The 27,819-nt window shown below is 60.3% G+C and overlaps 1 protein-coding gene across 1 annotated transcript in view; it reads right to left on the reverse strand.

Moving 5' to 3' along the window:
• The window catches only part of VWC2 (von Willebrand factor C domain containing 2), a 94,513-nt gene extending 69,947 nt beyond the window's left edge, over positions 1–24,566 (reverse strand). The window contains exons 1-2 of the mRNA XM_072791772.1: positions 23,850–24,566; positions 5,486–5,615 (exon numbers count right to left, since the gene is read on the reverse strand). Coding sequence (XP_072647873.1) covers positions 5,486–5,615; positions 23,850–24,545 — 826 coding nt within the window. The 5' untranslated portion in view covers positions 24,546–24,566. The remainder of the gene's footprint in view (positions 1–5,485; positions 5,616–23,849) is intronic.
• Between the last annotated feature and the right edge of the window lie 3,253 nt (positions 24,567–27,819).

Here is a 27,819-nt window from a genome sequence, read left to right on the forward strand (position 1 = left end):
TGCATTTTTCCCCAAATATATGGTTTGCTTTGCCCTGCTGGCTTAAAAAAAAATGTTTGATGAACAGAGGTTCTTAATTTTAACAAAGTCTAATTTATCAATTCCTTTCATCATGGTTAATGTTCTTAGTGTCCTTTTAAGTTAATCTTTGCCTACTGAAAATCATAAAAATGGTCTCCTATGTTTTCCTCTAAAAGCATTATTATTTTAACCTTCATATTTAAATCCTATCTGGAATTGATTTTTTTGTACAGTGTGAGGTAGAAGGCAAGGTATCTTACACCTCGTATCCAATCAAACGGGCACCATTTACTGGAAAGACACCCCTTCTCCACCACACTGCAGGACCAGCTTAGCTGTACATCTAGTGACCCTTATGTCTGGGTCCTTTCTGATTCCATTCTTCTCTCAGTGATCAATCGTTTTATCTTCAAGACTGTATCACAGTATATTCATTACTTTTGTAGCATACATTTTCCAGCTATGTTGTTTTCCTGGCTAGCCTTTAACTTTTATATTTCCATGTGGATTTTACAATTATTTTGGATATTAATATTAATGCTATTTATTTATTTATTTATTATTAATTATTAACATCAATGTTAATATTAACATCCACACACATACCCAAAAATCATTGGGTTTCATTTTTACTGAAATCGTGCTGAACCAAGAGTTTCCTTTGAGACAGACTGACAATTTTCACATTATTGAGTCTCCCAATTATGAACACGGTACAATATTTAATGTGTATGATGCTATTTTAAAGATTAGTTTTGAAGTCATTCTATTGGTTGCTGGTGTATAGAGACATGGCTAATTTTTGCATATTGACCTTGTACAACAACTTTGTATTAAGGGTTAATTCTGATATTTGTAGTTTTCTTCATATTTTTAATGGAGAAAATCATGTCATCTGAGCATTTCCATAAGATTGGTACTATTTCTTTGGTAAAGATTTTGGAAAGATTCAATGATGAGGTCAAATGAGAGTAGGTTTTTCCTTGTGAGAAGGACCTTGATAGGAATTTCTCTCCTTCTCTCTCTCACACACATACGCACATGCACACACACCACTCAGTACTGTCCAACTCACCACATGTGGTTTAATTATGATCTTATCCCACTTGAAATACATGAGAGAACAACAACAAAAAACAGAAAACCCAAATTCTTAGTCTTTGTTTCTCATGTGTTTTTCATGGAAGGCTCCTAGTGCTTTGAAGTCTCAGTATTTTTCTTAAAAATAAAATATTTTTTGGGCAGCCCAGGTGGCTCAGCGATTTAGCGCAGCCTTCAGCGGTCCTGGGTGTGGTCCTGGGGTCCCAGGTTCGAGTCCCACATCAGGCTCACTGAATGGAGCCTGTTTCTCCCTCTGCCTGTGTCTCTGCCTCTCTCTCTCTCTGTCTCTCATGAGTAAATAAATAAAATCTTTTAAAAATAAAAATAAAATAAAATATTTTTCTTAAAAACTTTTAATAAAAGTTTTCATTTCCTTCCCCAAAAGCCATATTTATTTTCTTGTGGAAATAAAGCTGCAAGTAACTAGTCGACCCTGGAACAGTGTAGGAGTTTCTGGTACTGACTGCTGTGCGGTCAAAAATCTGTGTATAACTTCTGACTTCCCAAAACTTAACTACTCACAGCCTAGGGTTGACCAGGAGTCTTACCAATAACACAAAGAATTGATTAACGTATTTTGTATGCTGTATGTGTTATTTTCTGTACTCTTACAAGAAAGTAAGCTAGAGAAGAGGAAATGTTAAGAAATTCATGAGGAAGTGAAAAGACATTTATAGAACTGTCCTGTCTTTATTGGGAAAAAAATCTGCATATAAGTGGACCCACACATGGTTTAAACCCATGTTGTTCAAGGGTCAACTGTATTGTTCGTGGCAGAGACACTGCACATGTACAATCTTCAAACTCAGGGCCTTGGTGCTCTCGAAATGCCTCATGCCCCCTTGGGTGTGCTCTTCCCCTTTAGAGAACCAGAGCTGATCCCAACAGAGTCAAGGCCGTGCCCTGCTTGCATGCACGAAGGAAGAGCGTGCCCAGGTGCAGAGCACAGTCTCCTGATCTCTCACGTCACAAGTGTCCTGAGACTAAGGGGCTTGGGTGGGATGAGTGCTGGGAACCCCCCTGCGAGCACACCTGTCGCCAGAGCAAACACGAAATCTTGAAAAATCCATATAAATCACATTTGCTGTTTGTATCACTTGGAAAAAGAAGAAGAAGAAGAAGAAAAAAAGCAGCGCCACACAAGCCATTTTATCAAAAGAAAATCCCTGGGGGACTGAACTATACAAGTCACCAAAGTGAATATATTAAGTCGTACTTGAGTTGTGATCATTTATTTATATCTCATGCATTCTTGGATTCAAACTTTTGAATGTTGACGTTGGCAGCTGGCAACCAATCTCCAATTCTCCCTCCGTCGGGAGAAGGAAGGATTTCATGCTACAGGTCAAGACACTAGAGGATGCAGAGAAAAGGCCTGTTTCCTGAGATCAGGATTTCAACCTTCGTAGTCTACCCAGACTAAATATCCACCCATTTCATTTTGTGTAAGGCATTGATTTTGATGTCTTATAATCTGTGAGTCCACGTGTAATATTTTCTTACGAAAACATTGTTTTCCGTGTGCGGGTGGTGGGATGGACTACCATAAATGAGTCGCTAAACTCAGTTAATTATTACAGGGCATTCACGTTCAATAGAAATTCATTTTTTCAAGCCAACCTTTTGGTAAGAATCCCAACGCCATCCACCCTGTCGGGGTCAGAATGCTATCTGTGGCCGGCAGAAAGCCCCGTTGCATCTGGTGAATATGCTAAAACTCATTAGTGTTTATACCATTGGGCACATTTAAACTTCTTTCTACTTGGTACTCCTGCAAATAAGAAGTTGTTGATGTTTTGACATAATTGGATCAGGCCTTTCCATACAAATCCTATAATCTGTAATCCTTCTTGAATCTGGTTTTAAGAAACATATTTAAGCTCCTTCTAAGAATCTCTTATATGCCATCCCGGAATCCTGCCTCTTTCCATCCCCAGCCGTCTCTCAAAGTGAGAATCCTTGAAACTTTAACATGCGCATACCAATTAGGGGTTAATTCAGGAACAAACCAGCAACTGGTGACCGCCAAGGGGAAGGGGTGGGGCTGGGAGGAACAGGTGAAGGGGATCAAGAGGCGCAAACTTTCACTTATAAAACCAACGTCATGGGGATGAGAAAAAAGAATTAATCCACGCGATTTCTTTTTTTTTTTTTCACACGATTTCTAAACATCGTTCACTGACTCTTGTGCCTTAACTGGGGTAAATCCTAAGAGCAAACAGCTACAAAGAAAAATCTGGAAATGCACCGTGTAGGCTTCGTGCGAGGGGTGGTGTAAACGGAAGGTCTCCAGGGTGTATGAAGGGAAAGAGCGACGAAGTAAATGTACTGAGGGCGCTGGGTTATACCCAGAGACGGGGAGGAGCGGGGACAAGGACAGGGACCCTAGAGATGAAGAAAAATGGCAAAAGGGTCTTGAAAGGTAACTGCAGTGCAGGGCACACACCGGGCACCGTCCGGGCGGTCCAGCTTCTCTGTGGGTGTGAAACCTTTGCCAAGTTCCAAGGATTAGGACCTCCTCAGAGGCTGACATCGCATCTTCCATCTTTTGGAAACGCCCAGACTCCCTCTTTAATGCCCAAACTTTGTTTCCTACCGCGCTTGGCCAGAGAGACACACGCTATCTTGGATTCTTAAGAAACCGAATATTTGAGCACCCCCAGGTAAGCCACTCATGAAACAGCGCGGACTCCCCGCCAGGTTACTTGTGCAGTGCACGCCCCTGCCTCCGAGCAGGAACCGCAGCCTGGACACGCGCCGCCCGGACCTCAGGGGCCCACCGGCACCCGCAGGCCCCTCGCTCTGCACACCGGGGGTGAGACCCGAGTTGTAAAAAGCGAAGCCTGTGCTCCCTTCCTCACACTCGGCACAGTCCACGCGGCCAACACCACGGGGTGCACTCCCCACCCTTTCACACTGTCCCCTTAGGGTCAGAGCGCTGTGCAGGCCGAGCCCCCGAGCCTGTTCCTCCTGGACCGTCCTTCTTTCACAGAAGCTTGCGCTCCCTCCTCTGTCTGTGCTTGTGGCAAACTCTGGCATCTGCGTGTATCCTTGAAGGGTACCCCCTGACCCTGGCATCTGCATGTACCCCTACCCCTGGAGGGCATCCACGACTCCCGGCCCCCCGGCCCCTGTGATCCCCGCAGCCCCTGGCATCTGTGTGCACCCCTGAAGGGCACCCCCCGGCCCCCAGCATCTATGTACCCCCTGCAGGGCATCCATGGCCCCCGGCCCCCGCAGCCCCTGGCATCTGCATGCACCCCTGCAGGGCCTCTGTGGCTCCCCCAACCCCCTTAAACCCCAGCATCTGCATGTACCCCCTGCAGGGCATCCACAGCCTCCGGCCCCCTGGGCCCCGCAGCTGCAGCCCCCAGCATCTGTGTGCACCAGGGCCTCTGCGGCCCCCCGGCTTCCAATGGCCTGACTGCAGAGCTCAGGCTCCTCTCAGGCACCAACAGCCTTGTTTCATCACCCGCCACCTTCACAGCCCGATCGCAGGGGCCCCGCGACCCCACGGCGACGAGCTAGCCACCTGGGGACACGGCCACCCCTCTCCCATCTGCTCGGGCTGGGGAATTGCTTGCATTGTCGGGAGCCAATCTGCAGCTTTGACCTCGAGTCCTAGCGCCGGGCCCCAGAGCGACAGACACCCCGTCCTGCTCGCAGGGACTCAAACCCCTGAAGGCTCACGTGGCACTCGGCACTTCCACGCACAAGGCAACTCCCAGTGTCCAGGATGAGGCAGTGCTCTCCCCGAGCCAGCGGTGATCAAGGACATCCTTGAGGCTTTTGCTCTGCCACGGGCTCTCGCTGCAGAGGGGTTCTCCTCCTGCCTGATTTACTTATGAAAAATATTCAATTACGTCCCAAGTTTAATTCACTTAGTAATGAAAAGTAAATGAGCCCAACCGGCAAGTTTGATTTGTCTTGGAAAGAGAGAAACTGCTTTGCAAAGAGCAAACAAAGTTAAATTAAAATAAGTGACTCTCCGCACTCTGGAAACTGAATTTCTCCCCAACGCACTCCTTGACAGATCAGGGACACGGGCTGACACCCGCGGGGAGCACGCCGTCCTGGGGACAGCTCTGATGGCCACGTGGGGTGCATGTGAGGCTGGTAGACAGGGGTTCAAGCCCTCCCACGCAGACACCCCTCCTCCCCCAGGAAGCAGGCAGCCAACCTGAGTGAGGGGACTGCAGGGGGTGGCCCCACGGGGGGAGGGGGCAGCAGATGAAGGATATGGGGGGAGGGCACGGCCCTGGAGGGTAGGGGGGTTCGGGGGAAGGCGTGAGGCCCCCACGGGGTCTGGGGGCGGTGGGGGACGACAAGGGGTGGCTCTGGGGCTTTGGGGCGCCGGGCCTACCGTTCTTGCAGATGGGGCAGCACTGGTCCGGCTCGTACACAGGGTCCACGCACTCCGTCTGCGGACAGGCGGACACTGTGCACAGCACCTCCCCGCTGGCCTCGCAGCGGCAGCGCTCGCACGGAGACACCTGTAACAGAGGCGGGGTCAGACTCCGTGTGCCCCTCCCCCCACCGCGTCCCCCCCCCCCCCCCCCCCGACCGCCTGCGGACGCCCAGGTGTGTTACAACGTCAAACAGGTTCCAGCCCCAGGCCGAGCGGGGGGCTGCGTGTCACTGGCTGCTGGCCCAATGCACACAGCCCCCTCCAGCCTGGTGCTCATAGCCCCCCCCAGCCTGGTGCTCATAGCCCCCCCCGCCCCCCCCCCCGCCTGGTGCACACAGGTCTCCACCCCCCCCAGGTGCCCCCCCCCCCACAGAGGTGGACGGCAGAGCAGAGTGGGGGCAGGGTGAGGAAGGAGGTCCCTGTTGAGGCCATCCCAGGACAGCCTCAGGTCCACGCTTCCTGAGGAGGCTGCCCCCGGAAGGGAATGTAGGTGTGGCCCCACCAAGCACCTCGGGGCTCCCTCCTGCTGGGTGACCTGGGTGACCCAGGCCTCTCCCAGGCTGCCACTGCGCTGCAGCCACTGCCCCATTGGTCGAGCCCCATGCCCTCCCAGGTGGGCCACTGCCAGCTCCGCCCGCCGCCCCTGCCCGCAGAAAGGAGAATTCAGACCTGCACCCCCTCCACCCCCCCACCCCCTGGCTGCTTCGGGGGGCTGGAGATCACCTGGGCAGGATTCAGGGCCATGGTCCAGCTCTGGCCTGTAGCTGGCCGAGCTGCGAGTGAGCGCCAAGTGCGAGGGCGGTGTGTGTGAGTGAGCGTGTGAGCAAGTGTGTGCCCGGGTGTGAGGGAGACCGAGGGGCCTGGGGAGCGGACGCCCGTCTGTCTGGCTGCAGTGGGGCTGTGGTTCCCAGGAGGGCAGTGGGCACTGCGGGCTCCCCTGCTCCTGGCAGGGCCTCTGCACCCGCCCCCCCGCAATGCCCCCCTCCCCCCGCAAGGTGGACTAGGTAGCAGGCACCACAGGGAAAGGCTGTGCAGGTAGAAGGCGGGGTTCCTGGTGCGTCAGAGCCCCATGGGGGCCCTGGGTTGGGCGAGGACAGCCCAGCTGGAGGGGACGGTCGTCCTAGAGGAACAAGGGGGCCCGGAATCGCTGGGGTCTGTCCTAGAGAGGGGCACAGGCCGGCGCCATGGCCCAGGCTGCCCTGTGGGGACGCGGGAAGCTCGTGGGGCCTTGAAGGAAGGGGCGGCCAGGCCTCCAGCTGTGTCCCCAGGGGGGCTCCAGGACAAGCCACGAAGGGGCGACCACAGGCCCCAAAGGACGCAGACGCCGGGCCGTGCGACAGAGTGGACCTCAGCCCACAGCCCCACGCGGGGCAGGGCACCTGGGAGGACAGGCCTGGGCACACGCGTCCCGGCGCCCCTCCCGCCTGCAGCACACACAGGCCCGACGGTGCCCCGGCCTGAGCCTCTTTCCCTGGAGGCTCTGCAACCCTATCAAGGTCCCTGGGGAGTTTTGCTGCCGCAGAACGTGTAGGAATCCTGCCCCAACGGCTCGGACATCGATGTCTCAAGACCATGAAGTGGCAGGGGGGTGGGGGGGCGGCAGGTGGCTCAGGGCTCCAACGGCTGAGCAGGGTTTGGCTCAGGTCATGGCCTCAGGGGCGCAGGGTCGAGCCCTGTGGCCCCTCGCTGTTCGCGGAGTCCGGGATTCCCTGTCTCCCTCCGACCCTCCCTCCCTCCCTCCCTCCCTCCCTCCCTCCCTCCGTCTCTCAAATAAATGAATCCTACACATGAGTTGAAGCTCAGAGGCAGGACCATCCCAGGTGCGCATGCATCATGCTCCGACCTCACCTCCGGCCACCGGCCCAGCTCCGCCCTCGCACAGGGGTCCGGCCCCGCTGAGCCCCACGCTGAGCCCAGTGGCCCACACAGGCGGCCAGACCCCCATCCCCTCGGAGGACACGTGGGCGCCGCCGACCCACCAGGGAAGGGTCCCCTCTGAGCCGAGCTCCCCGATCTAGTCACAGATCCCGGGAATCCACTCACTTACCGGACCCCTGCGGGCCTGCGGGGGCCCCCAGCCCACGGCACAGACCTCCTGCTGGGCCCCGGGCCACCCACCCGGCCGGCGACAATGCAGCCGACCAAAGCCCGGCCGGCCCCATGCGAGCCAAGCACGGCTCCACGCGGACACGGGCTTTGCACTCCGCCGCCACGTGTGCTGTCCCGTCGCCCAGGGAGGGCTCAGCATCGGCTGGACCCTCTGCACTTGACGCTCAGCCCGAGCGCATCCCCTCTGGGAAGCCTCCCGCGGCGCACCTGTGGCACGGTCCCCCGTGGAGCCCGTCACCCCTGATGCCCCCCAGGCCACACGCAGCACCGGGGCGGGAAGCCTGCAGAGCTATGAGCCCCCGACGCTGCCACCCCAACGCCATGTGCCCATGTGGCGCGGGGGGAGGACTTGGCCGCTGTGTCTGCGTGGGAGGCCTGAGGCCGCGTGGTCCTCCCCCAGCAGCCTGAGCTCCGCAAGGCCTCCCGCCATCGCCGTGTCCCGTGTCCCGCTTCCTGCCGCGTCCCCACCTCCACCTCTGGGACCGGCCGCGCCAACTTCCGGGCGCCTCTCTGCCGACAGACTGGCCCCCTGCCTCTGCTTCCAAAGCTGTCCTCTCCCCGACAGACGCGTGGCCAGCGGTGACCTAACCTCGACACCACAGTGCCCCTTGCTGGCAAAGCGGCTCGTCCAGCGTGTGCAGCACGGCGTGCGACACACACCCTGCCATCCTCCGGGCGCAGCCCCGAGTGCGGATGGACAGGATTTGCACGCACGGCCTCCAGGAACCCCCGGGCGTGGAGGGAGCGTCTGCACCGCGGGCCGGAGGGAGGCAGAGCAGGGACCAGGTGGACGCGCACGGCCGGCTCCGCGGTAGCCCTGCGCCCACCCCGGGCCCGAAGTCAGACGGGCGAGTCCCGCTCCCGCCCTGTTTCTGGAAGGAAGGAGGAGCGCGGGCGGGAATTGGGGCGGGTGCGCGAGCCGGGCAGCCGCCGCGGGCCCTGGGAGAGGCACGGAGCTGGCGCCCCGGCCACACGGCCTCCCGGTCAGGTGCTTGTGTCCGCAGCCCGGACGCCAGCAGTAGGGCCGGGAGATCCAGGTCGCACCTATTTCCAACCAGCCGCGTGGGCACAGGCGCCCCAGCCTCGAGGGGAGCGGCTCTTCTGTGTGCAGGGACGCCCACTCGGAGGGTGTTGCTTGAATCAAGTGCCTGGACGCCATCAGTGAGGATGTCGATGGCAGAGGGGCACAGGCGGGTGGGACGGTCCTAAAGAGGCCGACGTGCGCCCCTTGGACCTCATCTCTTGGACCTCGTCTCGTATGTTTTACATCAGCCAGCTGGGTTGTCGACAGGCGTCGGCCGGCGGGAAGCGCGCCTCGTGCGACATCATAGCTGGGATCTCAGTCGCCGTGACCACGAGGAAGCCTGGTCTTGCGTGTCCCAAGTCCCGTCCCCCCGGGGAGACTGAGACTGCGTCTTTCCCGCCCACCGCGTTCGCTCGTCCGCTGGCCAGTCAGCCACCCACGTCCCCCAAGTGCAGCTTCGACAGCTTCGGCCTCTCTCTGGGTGTGTGCTGCCAGACAGGGCCGCGGGACAGGTGCACCACGCCGCGGGTCCCCCGAATCCTGTCACCGTTGCTAGAGTCCAGTCTGGAACTTTGTACCACGCTTCCCGGAGGAGCGGCCGCGAAACCCCAGTGGCTCCCGACGTGGTGGCTCTTGGAGGCTCCTGGTGGCTCCTGGAAGTTCCTGGTGGTTCCTGGTGGCTCCTGGTGGCTCCTGGTGGCTCCTGGAGGTTCCTGGTGGTTCCTGGAGGTTCCTGGTGGTTCCTGGTGGCTCCTGGTGGCCAGCAAGCCATCCCAGGCTGGAGGCAGAGGCTTCCCTAGGGGCAGGCACATGGGAGGCAGACCGTCCCCAAAATGCTGGAGCATGCGGGGAGATGGGGCGGGTGTCAGCCCAGAGAGAAGCAGCAGAAGAGGGGCTGAGAGCACGGGGCTCCCCGTCAGCTAGACTTGTCCCCGGCTCTGTGTCTGCCATCAGCAGAGCTGTTCCCTTCGTGACCCCCAAACTACCGGGGTCGGCAATGCCGTGAAGTGAGACAAACCTGAGAACGGAGTAGGGCCTGGCATTGGGCGGCCGCTCCCTCCCCCCCCTCCCCGGAGGCCCAGGAGCTCGGGGCTCCCAAGCACCAGGGCAGCAGCCGCCGGATTCGGGATGACTCAAAGCCGAGACCGCGCATCAGTCACACGGGGGTGGTCACGGAGTGAGCCCGGCTCACCACCTACGACGGAAAACCCTGGAAAGGTGATGGACGGCTCGGCTGCAGGAGGGTCGCTCAGCACCTGGGAAACAGGGGGGCCACGCGGGGTGCCCACACCCGGGCGGGGGGACACAGACGAGCCTCTCCGCGGGCAGGGGCCACGTGTCATCCACACGCGGAACAGAAGGCCTGTCCCCGGAGGGATGGGGCGAGAGCGGGTGAGCCGGGTGCACCAGAGACGCGGCGCCTGCCCGACGTGGGGAGGCAGGGCCCCCAGACCCTGCGGGAGCAGCCGGAGCAGTCCCCAGGTGGGGTCAGAGGTCACACCGAGCCCCTCCTGCCTCCGCTCCTAACCCTCTTGCTCCGTCCGAGTGGCTGGGGACCCAGACTCGCTCGCTGAGCCAGCAGACGGTGCGCGGCCTGTGGGTTGGTGACGACGGACACACAGGTCCTAGGACGGCGACTGCAGGACCAGCCTCCCCAGGTCCCGACGCCGGCCCCCCACATCTGTGCGACCCCACGGCCCCCCTGCCCTGAGGGGTCCCGCAGCCCCGCGGTCAGGAGCGGACAGGTCACTGTGCGGCACGGTGCTCGGCCCGGGTAGGACGAGGACGCGTCAATGAGACGCTGACGAAGGGCAAGAGTGGCCGGAGCGGACTCAGCTCGTGCGTGGTCAGAACCTGCGAGGCAAAGCTGTGGCCTCTGATCGGAAAGGGAGGGACGATGGCCAAGGACGGCGGGGACAGCGCAGGGGGGAGGGCGAGGGGCCAGGGGGTCCTGGGGGGTCAGGGCGGCACAGACGCCCCAAGCTCCCCTGCAGGGAGGCCCCGGCCGCAGCCCTGGGGGGCACAGCACCCACACGCGGCCTCAGCCCCACGGGAGCCCCGCACCTGCCAGGGCCCCTCTCCGGGGGCCGAGCCACCCTCCCCAACACCCTATGGCGGCGTGAGCCCCCGGCACGGTCTGCGGAGGAACGAAGGAGGTGAGAGACGTCCTCAAGCAGGGAGGAATCCTGCAATGCCGAGTAACTACCCCAAACCATGAGACTCCCAAGAGCTCCAAGGGCCATGGTCTCGCCCGTCGGCAGATGCGGGGGCCACAGGCCAGGGCAATCGTCCCAAAGCTACGGGGCGTCCCTCCCCCGCCCCTGCACCTGGGCCCCACCTGCACATCCTGACCCTGGTGAAGGGGCCACGAGGTGCCTGGGGCGCGGGCAGACGGCCGGGTGGCTCCGGGTGGGGATGACAGGCAGCCGGCCCACGAGTCATAGTTGCGTTCTGGTCACCAGATGGCAGAGGCGTCCTTTCCAGCGGCTGAGCTGGCGCCCGAGCTCCGGGCTCCCACTGCCCACAGGGAAGTCTCAGGTGGGACCGCTGCTGCAGGAGCCCTGCGACCTGGGAGCCCGAGAGGACTGCGGGCGCTGCCCTTCAGGTGGGGGTTTCTGTACCTTTTTTGTTTGTTTGTTTCTGGAGCAAAACACACCCAGGAGTCTGAGCGTCGCCAGGAACACGTGCACGGCAGCCTGGACAGGGACCCGGTGAGGCCACCCCCCTACCCCCGGGGCAGTCCCAGGAAGGCACCAGCCGGCCGCCTCTCCCAGCCTCCCCCCTGCCCCTGCAGGAAGCTGGGGAGTGGGGGGACCGCGCTGTCACCGATTCTCAGCCCGTCCCCAGGGCCCAGCCAGTTTCCTCCCCTGGAGCCATGTCACGAAGGCGGCGGCGGCACCGCAGGGCCCTGTCCCGCCCCCACCTGAGGGACCACAGAGGAGCCCCCAGGGCGCCCCCAGCCTCAGGGCCAGGCCTCCCGCACGCCCCTCCGCACCTGCCTCCCGGGCCCGAGGGGAATGCGGCTCCTGCCAGGCCACCCTCCCGCCTCCAACACCCGCCCCGGCCCCGCAGCCCTAGGAAGCCTCTGCCTCCCGCGCCCGTCGGGAAGGAGGATTGCATTGTTTTGTTCTCTTTGTCCTTCCGCTTTCTGTCAGAGACGGACGTGCACACCAAGGGACTTAATTAAGAACCGTCCCCCGGAAGCTGACCCAGGAGGGGCCGGGCTGGCAGTGTGGACAGTGCGCTGTGCTCGGGGCACCCGCTGCGGGGTCAGGACAACGGCGAGGAGGCCACTCCTCCTGGGCTCCAGATGCAGCCCCGGGACGCAGTCGGACCACGCCAGCCTCCCGCTCTGGGCTGCGTGGCTGGCATCCCCCCAGGACTCCCAGGCCAAGCCTTCGTTCTCAGAGGGACGGCGTTGGGGGGGCGGGGACACTAGGAGCCGAGGTCAGGAGGCTGGGGCCCCCGCGGGAGCACTGCCCACGGGAGGACGCGGGGAGAGGGCGGCCACCTCCCGGCCGCCAATGAAGCAGGTCCGCTGGCACCTCGGGGTAGGGCTCCCGGCCTCCCCCACGGGGAGAAGCAAGTGTCTGTGAGCGTGTGCGGTGGAGGCATGTGCGTGCTCCCAAGGGCCAGCCCCAGCCCGCACCCTGGCCCCCCGCTCACGGCCCCGGCCGCCCGACCCGGCAGCAGAGGGTGCAGCTCCCTTAGCAGACGCCCGGCTCATGCACAGATTCCTACCCGAGCCCTGAGCAGAGGGGACACATGGCCCACAGGGCAGTGCCCCCCCCCACCCCGGGGTCACACCCCGTGGACGACAGCCCTGCGAGAAATGTTCCGGAAGCCAGACTTCCTCATTTTAAAGTCTCTTGTTTCAGAATTGGAGTGAAGGGTGAGAGCCGAGTAAACCCCCGAGAGAAAGAAGCGGAGACCCCGGCCCCTCCCTTAATATACAAATGACTAAAATGATCCAAAGACGAGGCTTTTCAAAGGTGGATGTGAGGGTGTGATGGGGGATTGGCTCTCGCAAGGGTCACAAATTTAGATTTTTTTTTTTTTCAGGGGCCTACAGGGTAAGGAAACAAGCTGGTGAACAACAGGTGCCTAGTAGGGAGGGGTGGGGACTGCGACGCACTAGAAGGGAAACAACGCACGGGACACAAGAGGCCGACGTCGTCCTCACAGGTGCGCACACAGACCCCAGAAGAAAACTAAGCCATGCCGCTCAGCTGCGGCATCCCTCATTTGAGAGGACAGTAATAAGGCGCATCTTCGCGGAGAGGAATCAAAGTGGCCAAGGAATAGGTGCATTTCCTCTCCCCCAAGCTGGCCAGGCCCCAGGCCCAGGGCTCGTACTCCCCAGGGTTCAGGTGGCCCGCAGACACCTGTCTGGACAGCATCTGAGGTCAGAGTCTGGCTGCCTTGAGGCTCCGTTCAGCAAGTGTGAGCTGCCAACTACCCAGAAGGTGCTGGACCAGGGCCGGAGCCCGGGGCAGCGGGCGCTGTCGCCTAACACGCGGGCCCCGTGCTTCTCCCTGGAGCTGGGCCTCTTCCAAACCTCCTGGAATCACGACAGGACGCCGCCAGCCGTCCCTCCAGGTAACGAGGTCCCTTCCACGGGGCTCTAAGCTGGGCTCTCTCACAAGCCGCGTGGTCCTGACAGCCGCCCGCCGCCCCCAGGAGCAAGATGTGCTTTCCTACTTGGCTTCCCGGAGGCCGCAGCGACCAGAGGGCGACTCTGCCATCAGCAGGAGGCGACCTGAGCTGAGGCTGGCATCAGAACACAGCTGATCCCTCAGGCTGCCCCGTCCTGCTCCGCACAGGCTCCCGGAAAGGCAGTGGCCTTGTCGGATTTCTTTCCCTGCCCACCTCTGCACCCCTGACACGTCCGCATGTGCGACACGGCGAAGCTACCAGCGGGTCAAGGCACAGGTGCGCAGGGACGAGACAGGGGACTGCTGGCCTCCTGCACTGCTCCCGTGGGGACAGAGACGCCACCGTGATAGCCCGTCCGCTGGCCGAAGGCTCGTGTCCCCGGAACATAACTGTCAAGGATGCCACAGTGTGACCAGGAGCACGGTGATCACTTCTGACACCCTGACGGGGATTAATAAATGAGTCTGGGCTCGCCTGAAACTAAGCGTGTGTTTTATCTGCCTTAAGCCTCTATGGAGACACCGAGATACTTTTTCAAGAGACACATGAGGTTTGAAAGTAAAATATAAATAAGAAATTGTTTTTAAAGCTGAATGAGGGGGACGCCCAGGTGGGTCAGTGGTTGAGCATCTGCCTTTGGTCCAGGGTGTGACCCCGGGGTCCTGGGATCGAGTCCTGCTTCAGGGTCCCCGCATGGAGCCTGCTTCTCCCTCTGCCTGTGTCTCTGCCACTCCCTGTGTCTCTCATGAATAAATAAATAAAATATTTTAAAAAAGAAATAAAGCTGAATGAGGGAAATATGTTTGTGTAGCACGTCAACCCACGGGGAAAGCAGAGAGACCCTCCAGAAGGACCAACCCACCGGCAGATCCGGGTAGAGGCATTACCATTTTCTTCCGAGCTGCCTCGTGGAGCACAGGAATGGCACGCCAAGCAAGGGGGGCTTGTCGCCTGGACGTGTTACCACAGGAAGGTCAGGACAATGACCCATAGGCCATAAAAGCTTGGTGGCGTCTGTGTCCAACAGCCCTGGAAAGCAGGAGGGGCCTCTGGAACCGCTCACCTGTGGCATTACTGGGCCTAGAGCTGAGCTAGCTGCCCCCCCCACCCCGCCCATAATAACCTTTATCCAAGAACATTTAAGTTCTATCAAAGGTCATTTCCTGTTTGTTCAAAAATAAAGTGCCCAACCCAAAATTCAGCCCGGAGACCACTCCCCTCCTCAGGCAGGTGGGGCATTCAGCACCCGCACTGCTGAAGGTGGTTGTCAGAGGCTGCCCTGCATGCTCGTTTGACAGCATGCGCTCTATTTTTGTTTAAAAATATCTTTGATAGGGGCTGCCTCAGTGGCTCAGCGGTTTAGCGCCGCCTTCAGCCCAGGGCATGATCCTGGAGACCCGAGATCGAGTCCCACGTCAGGCTCCCTGCATGGAGCCTGCTTCTCCCTCTGCCTGTCTGCCTGTCTGTCTGTATCTCTGTGTGTGTGTGTCTCTAATAAATAAATGAAATCTTTAAAAAAAAAAATCTTTGATCGGGAACACCTGGGTGGCTCAGTCAGTTAAGCATCCAACTCCTGATTTCGGCTCAGGTCATGATCTCGGGGGTCATGGGACTGAGTCCCGGGTAAGGCTCCACACTCAGTGCTGAGTCTGCTTGAGAGTCTCTGCCCTTCCCCAACTCACACTCTGTAAATAAATAAATGGAATCTTAAACAAAAATAATTCTAAAAAAAATCAAATATCTTTGTTCAGGCTCCTTCCTGAAGGATAGTTTTGCTGGATATAGAAATTGGATTAACTCTTCTTCCCTCTTTGCTCCTTTAAAGATGCTCTACCATTTGGGTTTTCCACTGTTGACAAGAAGCCAGCCGTCCACCTAGATGCTGCTCTTTTGCAGGTCAAGTCTTTTCTCTCTGGTTGCTCTTAAAACCTCTTGCCTTGGGTGCTTTGCCGTCTCACTATAACATGGCAAGGGGGTCGGACAACCTTTTGGTTTCTCTTTCTTTAGGTTCAGGGGGGATTCTTGAATCAGAAAATAGCAGTCTTTCCATCCAAAAGCCTGAGACACCAACCCCTCGTTTCTCCCATATTCTCTCTATCACCTCTTGCAGAATTCTGATCTGATCCTTATTGAATGTCCTCTCCGTGTCCTCCATGGATCCAAACATCTCCTTCCTATGTTCCATCTGTGCGTCCCTGTCTGACCTGGGTGACCTCTACAAATCTATCTGCCGGTTCGCTGAATTGACCCGTAAACCACCTGATGTGCTGTTGAGTCCCCTGTTGAGCATTAATCCAGACTCTCATATCCTCTCTTTGTAGAAGTCCCACCTCTTTCATGAAGCTGACTAGTATCCGGACTATGCTTACCCGTACAGTTTATGTCAACATGTATATTTTTGCACATTAAGTAGCCCTATTTATACCCCCACATTTGGGTCCTACTGGACTACTTTGGTCTCAGCGGACTTCTGCTTATGATGCCCCTCCTCGTGTGTGATTTCCGTTGTGCTGTCACATTCCTTGGAACACTGTTTGTGGAGATTCTTTGCAGCCCGGGTGGAGTGTGCATTCCTCCTGGGAGCATCGGCTACTGTCAGATACCAGTGGATCCTTTAAATGAAAATACCCCACCCGGGTTTTGAGGGGGCCACCCAGGGGAGTATGAATACGGGCTTCATGCTCATAAGAGACTGTGTGCCCTGGAGACAGCAAGTGTTCAGAGCAAGCCTGTCGACTGGGCTCAGCCCTGAGGCCCACGCAGGGCAGTCTGCTGCTTCTTTGCAGGACGTGCTCTTGAGGGGAGCACGGTCTCCTGCGACTCATCCTGACCTGACGCTCTCTCCTCGGGGCCCTGGGCTTGTCACGTGCCCCAGCCTGGCCCTGAGTACCCACGGCCTGGACCCCCGGCATCAGGAGATGCTCTCAGGTGGCCACTGCTGCAGGGCTGACTTTCCTGTCTGGATTCTACTTCCAGGGATTAATTTCTCTTACTTTTTTTTTTTTTTTTTTTTTTTTTTGCCATTTAAGCTGTGCTTTTAAGAAAATGTATTTTATATGATATCTGGGATTTCACGAGTTTTGTAAGTGGTAGGTTTTCAGGCTATCGTTGTTACATATTCCCAGGCAAGCAAGGGGTGGTCTCATCATGTTTAAAGCAAAATCATTTCTGGAAATGCTCAGAGCCACATGCCATCTTAATTTTCCATCCCTATGCTTTTCCAGGGGCCTAGGGCTTCCGAGAGAACTTGCAGGGCCATGGGCAGATGCCTGACATCATCCTTTTCTGCAGATTCGAAAGGCACTCCATGTCCTGGCCGCACCCCAGTGCCCGACAGAAATAGAATGAGAAGTGAAATCCAGCTGGCAGGATCTCAGGCTTGGAACAGAAGCAGCAAGAAAAGGATTTCCAGCTATGTGGTCAGAACCATACCACGAAGGATGGCTATAGGGTATGTAGGCTGGGGTGGAAAATCGTATCCTCCACCCAGACTCTCAGTTGTTCTCTTCGAGACAAACTCTCATCTCTTCCCTAGAAACCTGCCCCAGGATTGCTCGGTCGCTTAAAAACAAGCCAGCAACCAGAGAGTCTCGATGGGCGGCTTCCACCTGTGTACCCTGCAGAGCCCCATGATGCTCCTCACAGCATATCACACACTCTGGGGTCACTGCCTGTTTACTGGAGGCACTCCAAGGTTTGTCATCATGTCTCCAGTACCTTGTGCAGTGCCTGGCAAACATTTATCCAAAAAAAAAAAGAAAAAGAAAAAGAAAAAAGAAAAAACAGAAAAAGAAAAAAATGTCTTGAATTAAAAAGCATACAAGAATAAATTCTTTTGGGGGATTTATCAGATTCAGAGATGCCGTTCACCAAGGAAATACTTATGGGCAGGCCCCAGAGAGCCCCTCCCTGATGACAAGCCTCTGCAGGAAGGCTTACCAGGGACCAAACACCCCGCCAGGGGGTAGTCATCCCCATGAGATGGCACAGGCAACAAGACACATCGAGAAACCACACCAACCTAGCTGCAGGCTTTTTTGTTTCTGTTTTTTTTTTTTTTAATTTGTTCAGAGATGTGTAGGTTCAAATTGCTTTCACATATATTTCATCTACTTCTCATAAACAGAGAGATAATCAGGATACTCTCCGCTCTGTACCACAAGGAGGTCTGAGAATTGCTCAGGGACACAGGGACACAACGGAAAAATGGCTCACACAGAGCTCTTTAGCTGGCAAGTTCTCTGTCCTCGAAGTTCTAGAAGACGCTGACTCTACTCACACGGAAGGGGCAGGGCATGCTAGCATGGGACCCGGGCTCCTCAGCGGGCATCTCTCCCCCCCGTAACCAGAGAGGCATTACACAGCCCTGTGGCCGTAGGGCCGAGGGTGAATCGCGCCTCGTGGGCTGCGGTCAGCTGGAGGGCAAGGGCCCTTCCACGGGAGCAGCCCAGCACAGCGTCGGCAGGTGGCTGCCATTTGGGAATCATTCCATTTTGACAGCAAATTGGCAATCGAGGTATAGACACGAGCGACTCATTTGTTAAATATCTGTACTAGCCAAACGGACGCCTTCCGTGTGGTGAGCCAAGCAGAACACCTCCCTGGGCTGGAGCTGGCCTCGGGCCACCAGTCTGCCTGCTGCGGGCCTGACAACGCCTGGGGTCCCGCCCACGTCTGGAGATCTGTTGTTCTGTCCACTGCCCACGGGAATCCTCCCCCCGCTTGCCCTCAGGGAGCTCCTGGAAGTAAACGCTTCTGTCCTCCTTCCAACTCGAGATGGCATACGTTGAAGGACACGGGTATTTACTTTGTCCTAGGCGGCCTCAAATAGGGCATAAACCCACATCGATAAATGCTTGGTCAAGCTGACCCCACATCTCCCGGACACGAATGTGAGGCAGGTGCTCTGAACCTGCAGGAGCTTTCCCTTCTTCACGTGCCTAGAACTCTCTCCGTCACGCACAAGATGACACTTCATCACCATTTGGTCACGAACCTAAGACGGTGCCACTGGAAGCCCACGATTATCAGTGTACAACAGCCTAGGACTCAGACCCCGGTCCCCCCACGTACTGGCTCCGTGGCTTTGGTCAACCTACTTAACTGCGTTGAATCTTAAAGCTTAACATCTGACCACACTTGAACGTTCCCAAGGAAGCATATGGACTTCCCCCTTTAAAGAAACTGTTACCGGGATCCCTGGGTGGCGCAGCGGTTTGGCGCCTGCCTTTGGCCCAGGGCGCGATCCTGGAGACCCGGGATCGAATCCCACGTCGGGCTCCCGGTGCACGGAGCCTGCTTCTCCCTCTGCCTGTGTCTCTGAGCCTCTCTCTCTCTCTGTGACTATCATGAATAAATAAATAAAATCTTTAAAAAAAAAAAAAAAAAAAAAAAAAAAGAAACTGTTACCAATAAAAAATAAAATAAAATAATAAAATAAAATAAAAATAAAATAAAATAAAATAACTGTTACCATTTAGGGGCGACTGGGCGGGGGGCTCTGTCGTTGAAGTGTCTGCCTTTAGCTCAGGTCCTGATCTCAGGGTCCTGGGATCGAGGCCCACATCGGGCTCCCTGCCCCTCCCCACCCCACCTCCCGCCCGCTCCTGTGTGTGTGCACTCTCTCCCTCTCTCAAATAAGTAAATAAAAATCCTTAAAATAAAGAAATAAATAACTGTTACCTATTTACATGGCTTTGGATAGAAAGGCAGAAACCGAAAAGTCCAGAATTTAGAAAATCTGACTTGAAACCAAAACAAACTCAGAAGGAGCACACAGCACGAGCATCAGGGCCAGCTTAAGAACGCCAGCTTCACACAGCTGGACTCCGCGTTCTCTGCAAAGGTAAATAATAACAGTGTTGTTCTGTGTTAGGGGACATCAGCCAAGAGAACATAAAGACCATGAAACTGAAAAGTACGACGCCTGGGTCTCCCTCCCCGTCGGCACCTCCTGGTAACGACGGAGATCTCCGTCAGTGGAGCTTTGGATTCCAAATCTCATGGAAGAATTTTTTTCATCGCTGAACTTCTGGAAATGAGATTGCGCAGCGGGGTGAATCTCGGGGCAGACAGTGGCACCCTGGGGGAGCCTGGGTCCACCCTGGCCCCGCGCCTGTGGGTCTCCGGCCAGCTGCCTCCCGTCCAACAGGCCTCTTGCTCTCAAAGACAGTCGAGCAGGCCGTGCTCGTTCATAATTAAGTTCCCCCTTTTCTTCAACGAGCCACAACCGCCCCTCAGAGCTCCTGCTCCCTACGAGGGCCGCTGTGCCGAGACCAAACGGGTGTCCCGCCGGCCGCGAGAGCCATATAAGCGGGTCCCACAGCACACTGAAATGAGCCCGCAGACCCCGCTTCTGGGGGTCAAGACACCCCAGGACGGGGATGAGTTACTTTGCGGCTCCACAGGAGGGTCCAGCTTTGGTGTGCTGCTGGCCTGCCCGGTAGCCGTCGGGACGGATTGGAAACTGCCCCGTGGAGCCCCCAAGAGCTCAGACCCCAGGGCAGAGGTAGTAGAGTAGCCCCTAACGTGGCACCCAGAATGGGACAGACACGGACCGAGCGGGCTCGGGCGGGCTGCTGGCTCTGCTTCTCGGCGTCCAGTTTGTCATCAGTCCCTCCCAGCCTTCCATCGCACCTGCCCCTGCAGCCTTCCCCGCGACCCCCTCCACCCACACTCCTTGTGCCTCCCTGGGCTCCTGCATCTGTGGTCAACTGTGGCCTCGACACCCGTGACAGCTGCATTACAGCCCAGGTCGCGTCCTCCCTCCCAGATTCCCGCGTTCGAGTGCTGACCCCCGGTATCTCTGAGCGTGACTGTATTTCGAGACACGAGACGAGATACGTCAAAATGAGGCCATACAGGTGGGCCCCCGTCGGCTACGAGGAGGACACAGGTGGCCCTGGTGGGGACACGGGAGAAGACGGCCGTCTACACGCCCAGGAGAGAGGCCTCGGAAGGAGCCAGCCCGGCCCACACCTCGATCTCAGACCTCCAGCCTCAAGGGCCGGGAATCAATGAGTCTCTACCGTTGGAGCCGCCGGGTCAGCGGCACTTTGTCACAGCGGCCCCACGAGTGAACAGACCTGGGAGGCAGCACGTGAAAACACCATTGTTATACAAAAATATAAACCCACAGACCAGCTTCCTCATTCAAAGTCGGATACCTGCTGGCATAAGCTGACCACCAGGCTACTTGGGAGAATTTGAGAGCCAGCGCGGAATATGCTCTTCGTTACTTGGTGTTTGGTTTGCATATACAAGTTAAGTTGCAAATGCCCCCAGAAAAATGTGGGTATCTTATTACGAGCAGCCTAACGGGACGCCTTGGAAGCAGTGAGCGAGGTTGTCTGCCGACACCGGGCTGAGATCAAGCAGGTGGTGAGGAGCAGAGCGGGGCTGGGACAGGGCGGGGAGCCCGGAGAGGAAGGAAAAGACGGAGCTCACTGTTGGACCTGGGCAGGGAGCCACGGGTCCAAGATGGAGAGGCACCCGGCACGGAGGGGGTGCGGGGGAGGCCCCCCTGGAGCCAAACCTGCCTTGCAGGCCCTGGGCAGGATCTACTGTTCTAGTGGCTTCCGGAAGGAGGCCCAGAGTGACCCCCCAGCCCCCGGCAGGACCCCCCCCCCCCCCGCAGAGAGCACAGGTACCTCCCAGGGAAGGAGGCCCAGGGTGAGCCCCAGCCCCAGCAGGAGACCCCCCCAGCAGAGAGCACAGGTGCCTGTGTGCCTCCCAGGGAAGGAGGCCCAGTGTGACCCCCGAGCCCCCGGCAGGACCCCCACCCAGCAGAGAGCACAGGTGCCTCCCAGGGACAGAGGCCCAGAACCCGCCGCCTTGCCATCTCCTCCCTGCCACGGTCCACAGCCTTCCACGCAGGGCCCCACGGTCCCACAAGCTTCGCCTCAATTACATCTTCGGAGAAGAGCAGAGCGTTTTCCCACGGCAAGGCCTCTCCACAGCCTCTCTCCACGCCCCTGCTCTGCACATGGCAACCATGGTGGCGCTCCCTGCAAAGCTCGGCGCCCCCAGACCAGGCAGGTGGACACAGCCGCCCAGCCCCGCAATTCTGCGCGACGGCAACCCCCAAGACGCCCGGGGCTCAGTGCTGGCCCCGCACCCTCGTCCCTCTGACACCCCCAGCAATGTGCCACAGCCCTTCTGGTACATGAGAGGAAACAAAGACATGGACGCGAAATGACTTGCACCAAACCACAGTGACTTAGGGAAATGCCTAGAATGTTCCTGACAGCAACAGAAACAGAGGAGCACGGGGTGCACACCGTCCAGGCGTGAAATCTTCACGCGTCACAGGAGCAAGCACACAATTGAAAGCTTGCAGCAGCTCTGCAACACCCTCGCCCACGCACAGCCCGGCAGCCGGTGGTGATTGGATGAAAGTTAGAAGTGAGGCGTCACCTGAGGATGGAAGATGCTCTTCATGCTCTAAAAAGAGGCTCGCCGGTACCTTAATCTTCCCAAGATCATAATCTTTGCAATCTCCCTTTTGTTGCTAACGTCGCCCGTGTCCAGCGCCTGAAACACAGTCTCCTCACTGAGCCCCTCCCTTCGGAAGCGGGGAGTCCGGGAAGGGCTCCCTCGTCCCCCGGCAAAGGCAGTTTCGGGGGGGCCCCCGCGCTCAGCGGCCGAGCCCGGAAGCCGAAGTGCGAACTCTCCCTTCTGTCTGCCGTCTCGGGGACGCAACGGCCACCTCGTGATGTGCTTGGGCTTTCCAGATAAAAAATGCAGTGATTCCTCGGACGACGACACCCAGGGCTCACAATCAACGTCATTAATTAAAACCCTACAGCTGGCATGTGTTCTCCTGCGTCCTAGGTTTCCTTACGAGCCTCAAACTCAAGAGATCTGTGTGCGAGGCCCACGGCGACAGTCCTGCGCAGGCCAGCACAGAAGGGCCCTCCTCTGGCCTTGCCTCTGTGCCAGCGCCCCGAGAGGCCTGAGCTGGCCCCCAGCCAGAGCACCGGGCCGCCCGCTCCCACCGTCCTCATGGCACAGGCCCGGCCTGGGTCGGAGGAGTCGCCCCACCAATTTTTCTTTGTTTCTCCAAAGGGCCCCCGTGAACAGCTGTACCCCCAGGCAGTGGGCATGGAGGTGGGCCCCGGGCCTCAGGCTGCCAGAGCCCCAGCAAGCCTCAGCTCACCTGGCGGCCCCTCACCTGGCAGACCAGGAACACGAACCCGGAGGGGACAAGCGCTCCGCTGGTTAGTGGCAAGGTCGGGATGGACACCCCGGTTTCCTGACTAAATCCCAGCATTGTCTCCACTTTATCTCCAGGTCTGGCCTTCCTGGCTTTCTGGCTCTACAACCCTGATGATTTATTCCTGAAATCCACACGGTGCCATCGCATCCTGGGCGTACCCTGAAGTGCAGGTCTCCGAGGCTGGGCGCTGGGCAGCCTCCAGCAGCAGGCAGGGTTCCTTCCCAACTGCCTTCTCCGTTCGGCTTTCGCGGCTGCACCTGCACGCTGCCCCCTTCCGCCCAGGAAACCTCCCAGGTGCCACGTCCGCGGGCCACGTCCAGCCCGGCCATGGGGGGGGCCCTGGAAGAGGAGCTGAGCGTTTCAGCCCAGCCCGCCAGTGACAGGCAGGGCTGTCAAGTTCCCCAAGGGGCCCACAGTGGTGCCAGCCAGCACCTCCATGCAAACCTGCCCCTGGCTGAACGGGGGGGTTGTGTGTCCCACAGAGTGTGGGGGGAGAAGGTGTCACAGTGGAACTGAACTGCTTGGCCCGACCGACACATGAGTCTGCTTCTCAACACCCGCCTCGCCTTCACCACATTATGTAAAGATTCAGTGCCTTGGTTTCCTCCTCTCCATCAACTGGAGATCTTAGGTAATAACCTGTTTGGCGGCGTGGTGCGCGGTTTAGCTAAGTCCACGCACCTGGAAACCTCAGGAGAGCCCGACACACAGCGTGGGCATCCAGGAGCCCGGGCGCCCTTGCACAGTGTTCCCGGTACCCACCTGGACCTGCACGATTTCTAACCCTACCCCTGGGCCTCCTGTCTCTGCCCTCCTCGACGTCCCGGGGGCCCATGAGCAAGCATTTTCCTCTCCTTTTCCTTTTTAGAACTTGTGCATGACACCCCACCCCCTAATCTGGGGAAATGGCTTATTGATGTGACTAGTCTTCCTTCATTAGGCATTATCCGAAGGATGTATCCCAAATGGCACGCAAATCGGCCTGCGCTTGGAAACAGGTTGAGTTTGCAGCCGCGGCAACAGGAGCAGCGCGCCCCGCCCCGCCCCGCCCCGCCCCGCCCCGCCGGGGGGCCTCGCCCTCTCCAGACCAGACCCCTCCGCGGGGGAGACCCCAAGGCCCCAGGAGTCACCGCGGACCCGGATGGGCCACACCGCTTTGGAGATTACCTCTGCACCCAAAGAGGGATCGAGCCGAGGGGACGCGGGCACAGCCGTGCGCCTCTTCTTCAAAGTGGGGCGCACGGGGCGCCCGGGGGGTCGCGCCCCGCGGCGCTGGGAGGTGCAAAGTGGGCCGGCGGGCGCTCGCCTCTTACCACGAACTCCTCCAGAGTCTGGTAGGTCCTGCCCCGGAACTCGCAGTAGTTCTTCCTCTCCTTGCACTGCGGGCAGCACTGGCTCGTGTCGACGTGGATGCAGCGCGGGTGCAGGCGCGGGCACTCGGGCTGCGCGCACAGCGGCCCCTCCTCGGTGCACAGGCAGGGGCAGGCCGAGGGGCCCGGCGCGAACTTCTCCCCGATGGCGTACACGAAGCCGCTCTCGTCCACGCAGCCCTTGCCGCGGTAGTCCGGGTACGCGTACTCCTCGGGCGGCTCGGGCGTGGGCGCCGGGTCGGCGCGGGCGGCGTCCTGCGCGGCGGGGGCCGGGGGCTCCCCCTGCGGGGTGTCCCCGCGCGCCCGGCCCTGCAGGTCCCCGGCCTTGGCGCCCGCGCCCTGGGCGGCCCAGGCCTGCTTCTGCCTGCTCCACGCGTCCCGGCCGGCCAGCCCGCGGCCGCCCCTGCTCTTCCAGTCGCGGCCGCCGCCGCCCTCGTCCCTCGCGGGCCGCCCGAGCTCGTCCACCCGCCCCGGGCCGTCCCGAGACGCGTGCTCGCGCTTCTCCTGGCCCGGCTGCGCGGGCGCCTGGGCCAGCTTCTCCAGCGGGATGCTCGGGCTGCACAGAGCCACCATCAGGCAGCAGGTGACCAGGAGCGAGCTGGACAGCGCGCCCACGGCCATGGCAGCGCCGCGGGGCATCCCCTCCCGCGTCCCGGCGGGCGGGCGGGCGGGGGGCGCGGCCGAGGGGCGAGTCGCATTCACGGCCCGGGGGCGCGCCGCCGCCAGCCGGGAGCCGCCGTCCCTGCGGAGAGAACAGCAGCACAGCTGAGCCCCGCGGCCCGCGCGCGCCCGGCCCCCGCCCGGCCCCGGCCGCGCTCCAGACGAACGAGCCGCGCGGCGCGGGCGGGGGCAGCCAGCCCGGACCTCCCCGGTGCCCGAGCCGGTGCCGGTGCCGGTGCCCAGGCGGACGCCGGCTCTGCCGCGCAGGGGCCGCGCGGGGCGGGGCGGGGCGGGGCGGGGGGGCGCACGGGGGAGCCGGGCCCGCGCCCCCCGCACACCCCGGACAGCGCCGCGCGATCCGGAGCCCGGGAGCCCCCCCGCGCGCCCCTCCCCGGGTGCTAGCCACACTTTCCCGGGGCTCGCCACATGCCTGAGGATTCCGCAGTGGAGTTGCGCGCGGGGCCGGTGCGCGGGGGCTGCCCGAGGGCGCGAGGCCGAGGGCGCGGGAGGGGCTTCGCAGAGCTCCCGGGGCCCGGGACGCATCTCCAACAACTTTTCAAAAGCCTGGAGCGCAGGGAGCGGACGCCGCCTCCCCGCCCCCTCCTCCCTGGCCCCCAGCGCGGAAGTATGGTCCTGAGCACCACAGGCACGGGGTCGGGGTCCCGGGAGTTCCGGCTCCTCCACGCCCGCCCCCCCCCCCCCCCCAGCCAGCCAGCCAGTCGGCTCCCAGAGCTTAGGTGGGAGACCCCCGCGCGGGCCGCTTCCACCCGGGAGGGGGGCGCAGCGATGGAGCACGAGGGTCCCTGCGGCCCCAGGGTGCGCGTCGGGGATGCAGGGCGGGGGCACGTCCCTGTCACTCTCCCCAGCTCCGAAAGCCTCTCCAGGTCCCAAAGTTTCTGCAGCCCGAAGGGGCCAAGGGAGCCGTCGACGCCGCGGGGTGCGGGCCGCGCCGCCTCTCTCCACCTCGCCCTGCAGCCAGCGGCCTCCGCCCGGCGCGCCCAGGGGTCGCCCCCACCCCCCCACCCCCCACCCCAGGTAGGGCTGGGACAGTCCTGCCCTGTGCTCACTCCCAGCCCGGCCGAAGTCCTCAGCGCGGGAGAGCCGCCCCCACCCCCTCCAATCTGCGAATTCCAGGTGGGAGCCGGGGGGCCGGGGGGCCGGGGGCGCGGGAGGTCCTCAGAGCTGCAGGAAGGAGGAAGGGCGCGCCGGGCGCCGACGCCCCGCATGCACCCCCGGGCCCGGGGAGGCGCGCAGCCTACATACATGAGCGCAGAGCGCGGGCCGGACGCCGGGCTCGCCGCGGGCTCGGGGGCAGCAGCGGCGGGCGGGGGCCCTGCGCCCCACCTGCGCGCTCCGCCCGGCGCGTGCACCCGGCCGGGCGGCTCCGCGGGCTGCTCCGCGCGCTGCCCGAGTCGCCTCCGTGCCCGCGCCGCCCGCCGCCGCTCCGCCCCGGCTCTCGTCCCCGCGGCGCCGCCGCCCGCGCTCTGCACTCCGCGGGCTGGGGACACCTCCGCGCGGGACCCCGCAGCCCCGCCGCCGCGCCGCCGCCCAGGGACACGAGCCGCCGGAGCGCGCCGCGGGGCACCCAGGCCGGCGTGGGAGCCCGCGGCCCCCCCCGCCCCCTGCGCGCGCCCCGCCCCCCCGCGCGCCCCCCCGCGCGCCCCCCCGCATCCCACTTCCCGCGCGCCCCCCGCCCCCCAGCGCGCCCCCCCGCCCCCTGCGCGGCCCCGTACCCCCGCGCGCCCCCCCACGCCCCCTGCGCGCCCCCCGCACCCTCGCGCGCCCCCCCGACCCCTGCGCGGCCCCGGCACCCCCCCGCACGCCCTGCACACCCCGCTCCGCGCGCTCCCTACCCCCCCCCCCCGCCCCCTGCGCGCTCCCCGCCCCCTGGATCCTCCCGCCGCCCCGCGCGCTCCCTCTCCCCGCTCCTTGCTCCGCGGCCCCGCTGCCTGGCGAGGCTGCGCTGCCGGGTCCCGGTCCGGGGTCCGGGGTCTGGGGTCGGGGACCCCCCGCGCCCCGCCCACCTGTGGGCGCCCGCCGGCTCCCGCCCCCCCCCTCACCCGCGCCTCCCGCCGCCTCCGTGCTCTTCCCCGGCTTCCTCCTGCCTAATTGGCCCCCTCCGGCCTCGGCCGCGTGGCTGTGCCGGCTGAAGAGCCCCAGGCCAGCGGTGCCGGGCTTGGAGACCCAGGGCCGCTGGGCTTAGCCCGCGGGGAGTTGCCTCCTCCTTAGGTTCAGAGCCCCAAAGGCATAGACACTCTACACCCCCGGGCAGCGGACCACCTCGCTCCCGCCCCTCAGGCTCCCCGGGCGCGCTCTTAGGCCCCAAATAGAAACATTCGGATTAATTTTCTGCGGATGCTAAACTGCTCAGCAGAGCCCTGTGCAGCCCTGGGTTCGCTGGCCCTTTGATCTTGGCCAGGGGATGCGCTACTTTTCTTGGATAAAGGGAAAACGGTACCTGTTCCCCTGAATTCCCCTAATGGCATCTCTATAGGGATGTGCAGCCCCGGGGCAGTGTCCTCGGAGAATCCCTGAAAACGTTGGGGCCAAACACTTCTTCCAGGCGAGGTCAGGCTCTGGGCTGGGGAGTGCGCCGTGGGAGGAGGGCCCCCATCCCTCTCTCTCTCTTAAGTGCCCTGAAGGTGGAGCCTGGAGCCCAACTGAGACTTGAACTCAGGACCCTGAGATCAAGACCTGAGTTGAGATGAGCAGGGGGTGCTCAACCAACTGAGCCCCCCGGGTGCCACTTCCCCTTCCCATAGAGTGGACAAACAGAGGGTACTAGAAAGGACAAAGAGTCTGCAGGCGGTGGAGAGAAGCTGCTTCCCCTTATACACACAGGCACACACAAAAACAAAAACCAACCCCCCCCAAAAAAAAAAACATGAAAATTCCAAAGAAGAAGAAGAAGGAGGAGGAGGAGGAGGAGGAGGAGGAGGAGAAGGAGAAGAAACAACCATGGCTGGGTAAAGGGCCTGTATGTCCAAAATGATTTGAGCCTTTCTGCCTTGGAGTCCCTACCATCTCTCCTTCCTGTCACCTGACCTCAAGAAGCAGGCCACATTCGCGTGGGGGGTGCAGCAGCCCGGCCACCCAGGCTAAGTCTGCTGCCACCGTGTATCCCTTTCTTTTCAGGTCATGGCCTGGGGGTAGCCCCAAGCCCATGGGCTGATAACAAAACCCTGTGTGCCCCCAAGCTTCCGCTTCTGGCTGGCAAGTTGGCCGGGGGTCCGACTGAAGGACTGGTGATGTC

This window comes from Canis lupus, chromosome 21, assembly GCF_048164855.1.
Source record: "Canis lupus baileyi chromosome 21, mCanLup2.hap1, whole genome shotgun sequence".
In the NCBI taxonomy this organism is placed as follows: domain Eukaryota; kingdom Metazoa; phylum Chordata; class Mammalia; order Carnivora; family Canidae; genus Canis; species Canis lupus.